General features: G+C 33.5%; 1 protein-coding gene and 1 long non-coding RNA gene across 2 annotated transcripts; one reads left to right on the top strand and one right to left on the bottom strand.

Moving 5' to 3' along the window:
• Positions 1-24: 24 nt before the first annotated feature.
• LOC139821793 (uncharacterized) lies at positions 25-3,561 on the bottom strand. The gene is made up of 3 exons (XR_011734337.1): positions 2,542-3,561; positions 2,167-2,227; positions 25-879 (listed from the first exon to the last, which is right to left on the bottom strand). It is a non-coding gene; the product is annotated as an uncharacterized lncRNA (long non-coding RNA).
• Positions 3,562-3,839: 278 nt separating this feature from the next.
• Positions 3,840-8,664, top strand: LOC139821792 (fatty-acid amide hydrolase 2). The gene is made up of 9 exons (XM_071793126.1): positions 3,840-4,277; positions 4,638-4,846; positions 5,018-5,244; positions 5,781-6,110; positions 6,518-6,810; positions 7,033-7,128; positions 7,296-7,454; positions 7,599-7,781; positions 8,010-8,664. Exons 1-9 carry the CDS (start codon positions 4,254-4,256, stop codon positions 8,097-8,099), a joined length of 1,611 nt encoding a protein of 536 aa, XP_071649227.1. The 5' UTR covers positions 3,840-4,253; the 3' UTR covers positions 8,100-8,664.
• Positions 8,665-9,221: the final 557 nt, after the last annotated feature.

Below are 9,221 nucleotides of genomic sequence, written 5' to 3'. Positions count from 1 at the left end.
TATTAATAGGATTAAAATAAAGACTTATTTTAAAGTTTTAACGTTATAAAGTTTATTGAACTATACTTATTTTAAATATATTAAAAATAATATATATATTGAATGTTTTAACTTAAAAGAATATAAAGTTTTATTTTCCTAAACAATAGAATTCAGACAAATAAAATAATGATCCGTTAATTTCTATTTATTGTATTTTTTCTCTGTGTACCTGTGCGAGTGTAGCCTCAAGCACATTAGCACACCAAATTGAATAACGCAAAACGAGTCCGAGATGAAATATTTGTTATAATTCGTTATAGCTCCATTTTAAGATAACGGATCTATGAGATTCTATATTTATTTTTAATACAATTATAATGATGCAGAAATATGTATATCTCATACAATTTTCATAGATCCGTTATCTCATTAATAATCCTTTTTGTCACTCACCAATCGACAGTGGAGTTGTCAGCCACGTACAATCAGCGCCACAATAATTCTGTAATATACAAACATAAAATTTAAATTAAAACGCTCAAAATATAATTAATAATTCAAAAGATAATTCTTACATACATAAAATTTCTTAATGGTTTTTCATTAAATATCTATTAAAATAATTAAATATCTATTAAAATAATTACATTTTTCGAAAAGAATTTGCACAAGAATAAATTTTTATAAAATTTCAGATTAATTTTTTTCTCTAATTATTATTTTTAAATCATCAAAACAAAACAACTAATTTTAGTACAAATAAGCAATAATGCTTACCGCAATGTTACTCCAACGGTGTCCGATACCTTTTCTAGGCCTCCTCAGTCTCCTCCCGGGTTCTTTCATCTGAACCCTTTTCTTTACTCACACAGCAGAGAAGTTATACACAAAATTGATCTGTAACATACAAAAATATTTAAATAAAAATAATGTCTAAAATAAATATGGATTTCTTGTTATAAGAAAAAGATAATGCTTAATATATTTTATATACACATATACAAAAAATATTTATAGATACCTATATAGTATGTTGCTTGCTTCCACTAATTTAAAGAAATATTTGATTTCGGACGAATAGAGGAAAGAGATTAAAAGAAACATGCTTAAAATAAAAATAAAGAAATAACTTTTGCACGCAAGTTTTATTTGTAATTTCAATAAATTTTTAATAAAACAATAACATCTTAATAACAATACTTTTTTTAAATATTAACTTGTATAAAATTTGATAAGAAAAAAAATCTAATTCTGATATAATCTAAACTATTATAAACTTTAATTATTTAAAAATTATTTAGAAATAGAAATATCTATTAATAAGTAATATTTTATATATATTGGTTGATATTAATCATGTCATAAATAATTTATTAAAATATTTCAAAAATTGTAAAATATAATCTAAAATATTTTATTTATTAAACAATTAAACATGCAATACACTATATATACAGTATATTACATATTTAGTACATTATCTAATAAATAAAATATTTTAGATTATATTTTAAGATTTATTAAATACACTTAATAAATTATTTATGACATGACTAATATTAACAAATATATATAAAATATTACTTGTTAATATATCAAATATTTCTAAATAATTAAAATTTATAATAGTATATATTATATCAGGATTCGATTTTTTCTTATCAAATTTTATACAAGTTGATATCTGAAAAATGCATTATCATTAAGATGTTATTCTTTGATTAAAAATGTATTGAAATTACGAATAAAACTTGTGTGTAAAAGTAATTTTTTTATTTTTATTTTAAGCATGTATTTCTTTTAACCTCTTCCCTATATATTCGTCCTAAATTAAATACTTTATAAAGTGGTGTGTAAGCAAGCAAGCAATATTGCTTTTTCGCGTAGGTTTGCCATATCTTGTATGATACTTTCAGTCATTGTATTCTAATGATTATTTGTAATCGCCTTTAATAAATATTTTGTTTGTTTTAGAAAACAGATGTGAGTGCCACGAAGAAATAACAATACGGAAAAAAAGAAGAGCCAAAATTAAGGAAGCGAAGACCAAATGTATCAGATCGCAAGGTAAGCATTTAATAATCTATAATCTTTTATTAATAATTGTTACTGATGGAAATAAATATTTATTTGCGCAGTGTCGTTTTCAGATCACTTTATAATATATACACATGTTAAACTTACCAATTAAATAAGTTGCGATGCCACTCGTTTCGGAGCCGATCCGTCTCGTATTCGTCGCGTTCTGAAAATAAAAAGAGAACGTAATTAATATGACGAAGGCGCTTCATCGTCTCCTGTTCGGCAATTTCTTGTACCGAAAGCGTCGCGGCGCGCGGCGTCGCGGCGCGTCCTCGATATTCGCGACATTCGAAAATATAATCGCTTTCGCGATTACCCTCGCAACGCGTCTTCTGCCGAACAAGTGTGTGTGTGTATCGCGGAGAGAATACGTATTTTCAAGAATCATTATAATACCCGAGCGTCGCGTCGAATCTATACTACGCGATAGATACCACAGTGAATAATACATGCAAGATCAATATGTGTCAAACTTACCAATTAAATGATTCGCGACGCCACTCGTTCCGGAGCCGATCCGTTCCGTGCCCGCCACTCTCTGGAAATGAAAGGGAAGGGAGTACGTCATCAATATGGCGGAGGCGCTTCGTTTCCGCGCGGCAACTTCACGCGTCAAAAGCGCCGCGGCGTCGCTACGCGTTCCGTACCCAACTTCGCGATCATGATTTTTCCGAACTTTGAGAAATCAAATATTTACTAACTCGCTTATTACTACAATTGTTCTTTTGCATTCTAGCGAATAGCGTATTAATATTATTGGCAAATATCCGCGATATTCGCGGCAACACACGCGAATATGATCGTCACTTTCGCGATTGCTCGTGCGACGCGCCTTCGGCCGGACAAGTATCGCGGAATACGTATTTTTAAGAAATATCGATACCCGAGCGCTAAATCTATGTTACGCGATAGATACCGCAGTGAATATAATGCATGCAAGATTAATATGTGTTATACTTACCAATTAAATGAGTCGCGACGTCGCTCGTTCCGGAGCCGATCCGTTCCGTGTCAGCCGCCTTCTGGAATTGGACATGGAAGGAGAAGGTTATACGTCATCAATATGGCGGAGGCGCTTCCCGCGTTTCCCGCGCGCCGCGCGGCAACTTCAAAAGCGCCGCGGCGTCACTACACGTCTCGTTTTTACTTTCGCGTTTATGCATTTGTCTCATTTTAACAATAAATGCCATACGCTTGCCTCACACAGCAGTCAGTTTTCCCTTTATGATCCTGATATGAGTTAAACATATAGATACAAGTTGATATTGTAGATTTGTAGTTTGATATCTGCAATATTTGCAATATCGTTTAATAATATATACCATGATCCCCTCCAGCTGGCTAGTTTGGACACGAACCATTAGCACGGACGCAAACCATGTGCGGTTACCGAGCGATACGACGTAGTTGAGTTGCACTTTCTCAGGCGGCGCGTCGGAAAATGCAACACAGCAACACATGAAAAAGGCCGGGATGGCCTCTCTCAGGTTTCTCTCTGCTACTGCCGGTAAAAGAGGTGAAGTTGGCAGCATTGCGCTGCACTTGGCTGCGCGTTTCGCACATTCCTTTTATCCATTTCTGCTAATCGCCAATATATATACATTGCAAATTTTGATTTATTTTATTTTTTTTAGTTCTAAAAATTAGAAAAAGATAAAAAGTAAATTAATCCGAATTAATCTATCAGAGTAGTTTCTCGCTCTGCTCTAACTTGTTGCACTCTAGTGTGTACCAGTTCAGAAAGTTCTTCGAAGAAAGAACAGACGGATCGAGCAGTATATCGAACGATGCAATCTTGTTGTATAATATTTAGGACATACAGCAGTCAGCGCATAAAATAATAGCCTTACTCAGCAATTCCATTATTGTGAAACGTGGAGTGCACTTAATGACGTTAAGTAATTATATTAGGTTGCGTTAAACCGTACTCCGGTAGTTTTTCAACATGATGACGTGTGTGAGAAGTGTCGTCGTTCAAGACAATTTTTTTTAATTGAAAGAGATTCGAGCCAGACGAGAAGAGAGACCGTGTAGTACCGAGCTCCGAAGAAACACACATACATAAATACTTTTGAAAAATTTGAATTGTTTTTTTAAGAGTGTTCAATGTGTATGTGATCGATTCTACGTAATTTTATACTATAGATTCCGTCGATACACTTTTTATCTTTCGCCGATTCCACGAAACCATGTGCACTTCCGTGAAAAATAAGGTAAATTCAGACTTTCTGTAATGTTGATATAATTAAGATAATTATAACTTCATATCGTTTCTAATGTCTGCTCTTGAATCGTCCTACAATTCTCGTAATTTGCAAGAATCGATTTTACAGAAAGCGATCGATTTACATTTTTCGTTTATTTATAGCCATATAATTTGTAAAACCGTACACACTTTGCTCATCGAGTTACATTATTTTTCAATTACTCAATATAATCTTTTAGAATGCTATTTAAAATTTTAAATGTAGTCCGACCTACTTCTAACAAAATCTATATTGTTCAGACAATTATGTTGTTTCGGTATTACGTGAGTATTTTTATGAGTTTAACATAATGCAATTTATATACAGGATTCTCCACAATGCCAGGATACGTTGCAGCTTGTCAAAAAGTTATGCTGGGACCTCTTGCGATGTATAATCGTGCAGTTGCATTTCCTCTTCGACAGTATCGTAGATCTTGCCTTTGGCATCTACTATGATAAGAAAGCAAAGAAGGTGCCACCAGTGAAGAACAAGTTACTGTTGGAAAGTGCTGTTTCTTTAGCAGAGAAGATCAGGTAGATTAGTTATCAATCCTTTAGTCAAATCGTCAACAAAGTATCATTAACTAACAACATCGATTGGTATCTTTTTTCGATTGGTATCTTTTCAAATACAGCTTTGCCCAAAATTGAATGTAGAGTATGTAAAAGGAATACATGATTATGTTTGTACATGCTTTGTTCTAGAACGAAGGAAGCTACATCGGAAGAGATTGTAGGAGCTTACATTGAAAGATGCAAGGAAGTGAACGGTTTGATAAATGCCATCGTTGAAACTAGATACTCTGATGCGATTGAAGAGGCAAAAGCGGTGGATGCCATGATAGAAAAATGTGCAGATCTGGAGAAAATGAAGATAACGCAGCCATTTTTGGGAGTACCTTTTACCACGAAAGATAGCAATCGAGTTAAAGGTATGAGCGTAGCAGCATGGAAATGGTCAACATTTTTAGTTCAAGGTTTTTCTTTTGAAAAAGACACGTGAAATTGAAACTATCGAATTTCAAGCTTCAGGAACTTGATAAGTACTGAAGGTTGACAAATATATAAGTATTTTTGTTTTATTAAGCTTTACTTAAATTTATGAATTTGACTCAATGAATTATGACATGACAAAGTGTACTATTTTTTTTTGTTTTTGTCTTAAACAGATGGTGTTGTGCATTTTATATCTCTACAGAATGATATTTAAAATCTGATATCAAAGTCTCAAACTTTTTATGAACAATGATTAAGCGACATGTGACGATTGAATTTTCGTTTGAATTTATAATAATATATAATCAACACGATTTTATGCATAACAAAAAATTTTAAAAAGCAACTAATTGAGCATAAATAAGTGTCAGTACATTTGGAAAAATCAAAAACAGAATGATCAGTATATGAACGCGTAATAACTCACTTAAGAGTGCAAATTTAATTAAATTATTGTTAATTATCCCATTAGGTTTAATCCATTCCTTGGGCTTGCCGTGTCGTCGTAATCATCGTGCAAAAGAAGATGCCACAGCGGTTCGTTTCCTCAAAGAAGCCGGTGGAATTTTAATTGCTACGACCAATGTTCCTGAGCTCAATTTATGGTGTGAATCGAGGAACAATCTATATGGACAGACAAATAATCCTTACAATATCACTAGGACAGTTGGAGGCAGCAGTGGGGGAGAAGCAGCCATACTATCGGCGAGTGGTTCTCCACTCTCCGTCAGTAGTGATATAGGAGGTTCCATAAGGATGCCTGCGTTCTTTAATGGATTGTTCGGTCACAAGCCCAGTGAAGGTCAATCTTATTAAATATTATTGGATAAATTGTTAAATCCGCCAGTGTTAAAATTAAATGCGAGATTAAGCGCCCCAACTGGCCAGTATCAATTTATTTAATTAACTCACTACGTTTCAACCTTAATTAGGTCCTTCTCAAGTGAGAAACAATACATAAGTGATACTGGCCAGTTGGGTCGCTTAATCTCGCATTTAATTTTAAATATTATTGGTTCTGTAATTTCAAATTGATATAATATATTAATTACGCTCTATTCATTTTCGGAGGAAATAGATTAGTATATGCGATGTTTTTTACAATAATTACAATGAAAAAAGTTTCAAATTTTATTTGTAGCATGTTATGTGCAATTTTGAAGTAATTGTGATTAATAATAATAATAATATTACTATCGGTGTTATTAGGATTGACTCCAATGGCTGGAATCGGATTGCGCGAGAAAGATTATGTGGATACTATAGCAGCAGTTGGACCACTCTGCAGAAAGGCTGAAGATCTGATACCTTTTATGAAGGTACTAGTCGGTCCTAACGTGACTAAATTAAAGTTAGACGAGCCGGTGAATGTAAAGAATCTCAAAGTGTTCTATCAAGAGAGTTCTGGTGATCTTAGAACGAGCAGCATAAACGGAACCATGCGAGCTACATTAAAAAAAGCGGTGCAACATTTTAAAGAATTAACGGGTTCTGCAACGAAGGTAGGGATCTATAGATCTCGTTACTTAATTTTAGAAAGTAGTTAGAAAAGAGTTTGTTATATTTCTTTTCTCTCTTTTCTTCATCTCTTCTTTCTTTTTCTTCTCTTCTCTTCTCTTCCTTGTAAAAGTTGTGTTCTAACAAGAAAATTATCGTTTTCAAGTTTCTAGCTCTAAGTTTGCACATGTAGGAAATATATATTACTGGTGTTTGGAATATTACAGATTAAAATACCAGGTTCTGAGTACGGCTACAAATTATGGAGATATTGTATGAGTTGCGAGGACATTAATTTCAAGCTGAATATAACGGATCGAAAGGTGAGGATTAAATTTAAATTTAAAGCGTTACAACATTGCCCCGAGCTTCGGGGCAATAAAATTTATGTAAATTAGAAATGTTTAAAGTCGATATTCTGCAAGACATATATCTTCACTACATTTGCGTCATATCTTTGTTTCTCAGTTCAAAAATATTTACTTTGCAGTATGTCGCTAGCGCGAGTGGAGAAATTTACAATCTACTCACTGGAAACTCACAGTTAACGTTGGCTGCTATCATGAAATTAATAGATGAGGATATTTTGCCGCGGGAGAACGCCGAATGGGCAAAGAGTGCCACTGCAAAAGCGAAACAATTCTTGGCGGTAATTATCACGAAAGAGAAATTAGATGTATACATATGGTGTATGTACAAGAGAAGAATTCAAAAATTGAAGAATATATCGACCAATTCTTGTGTGAATTTCTATGTGTATCGTTATATATTTATCGTGGAAATTATTCCGCAGGAGAAATTGGGTGACAACGGGGTATTGTTTTATCCTTCGGCACCATTTCCCGCCAATTATCATTATTCCGCATATCTGAGGCCCTTCAACTTTAGTTACTGGTGTCTGTTGAATGCTTTGCGGTTTCCAACTTGCCAAGTGCCACTGGGCTTGGATGAACAAGGCTTGCCAGTCGGTATTCAGGTGAGATTTTTAAATATCAGTATGAAGATTTTAAAATTCACATTCGTACTCTATATTTTGCATTAAATATTCATATTTTCCAAATTCTATTTCACGGCTGTATGCTATCGGCAGACTGCATTGTCTGTTAAAAAAGTATCTTTCTTTGTTTCTAGCTACCTTTAAATCATTATATTATTATAATAAAATGTTGCGAATTCTTAAAACTCGTATTTTCTATAATTGAAGGTGGTAGCAGCTCCGTACAATGATCATATATGCATTGCCGTGGCTAAAGAACTTGAAACAGCATTCGGTGGTTGGGTTCCACCATCATAAATCTCAAGGTATATACATATTTTTATTAAAGAGAATTACGTTCGGTTATTACTAATGTGTACAATCGATTATTACGAATGTGTATAATCGGTTATTACTAAGTTTCACACGAAGTATTTATAGGATATAAATTAGGCTGTGGGAATATATAGAAGCGTTAAATAGCGCTAATATCTGTTAGGAAATATTTCTTAATTTATAACAAATTCTATATAAAGCGATTCTTCTTACGTATATATTTTTTCATATTCCACTGAGTAAAAAGAGAGTGAATTGGATGTAATACGTTAATTTTGAATTTGTACTTTTTTACGATCTTTCAATTAACTGTGTACACACGCACACACACACACACACACACACACACACACACACAAAATCCTTTATTAAACTAGTGTATTGTTCTATTATTTTATGTACACTGAAACAATTAACGATCGTGCATTGACGAAAATAACTTACACATATAACATGTGCAATGATTATGTAACTAAATATACAATAGTACTTAATAATTTTAAGAAAATGTTGTGACAGAAAATAAAATGATTTTTTCAGTAAAAGATTTTTATCGAGAGGTTTGTATTATATTTCTCGAGTGTCAGAACTTATGTAAATTTTCTCAACCTATTCTTGACTTTTTATAAAGTGTTATAATAGTTAACATAAAGTACTTTGAAAATAAGGATTAAGAGCGAGGGTTAATGAGGATTAATAAAGATTGTCTGGAAATCGTAAAATATCATAAAAAATGAAAAGGCGTGGAAAATGCATTAAAAGTTTCTCGGAAATGTTTTCTTTCATACCAAATGTAAGTTCTTTTTTTCTGAATCACGATCAGTTTTAATTAGCACCATTCTTTAAAAGGATAATTTAAAAACGCCCTTAACATTGACTAATTTAATATATATCGGAATAATCTCGCGGCGAAAGAAATCCTAGGTAAATCCAGGCGTGAACGCCTCGCGCCTGGGAGGTTTTTCCCAGCTTCGGAACTGGTTCACGCTCGTGTTCACGCTCTCGTTGGCCTCCTCGCCTCTCGTCGCGACGGATAATTGGGTCGCGATACGCCGCGCCGCGTGCAGGCGCGCGACAAGAATGTAGCCGCCGCGCTGGTTGCGC

This window comes from Temnothorax longispinosus, chromosome 11, assembly GCF_030848805.1.
Source record: "Temnothorax longispinosus isolate EJ_2023e chromosome 11, Tlon_JGU_v1, whole genome shotgun sequence".
Classification (NCBI taxonomy): domain Eukaryota; kingdom Metazoa; phylum Arthropoda; class Insecta; order Hymenoptera; family Formicidae; genus Temnothorax; species Temnothorax longispinosus.
The sequence above is the reverse complement of the archived record's forward strand: the minus strand, read 5'-3'. Positions and strand labels throughout refer to the sequence as shown.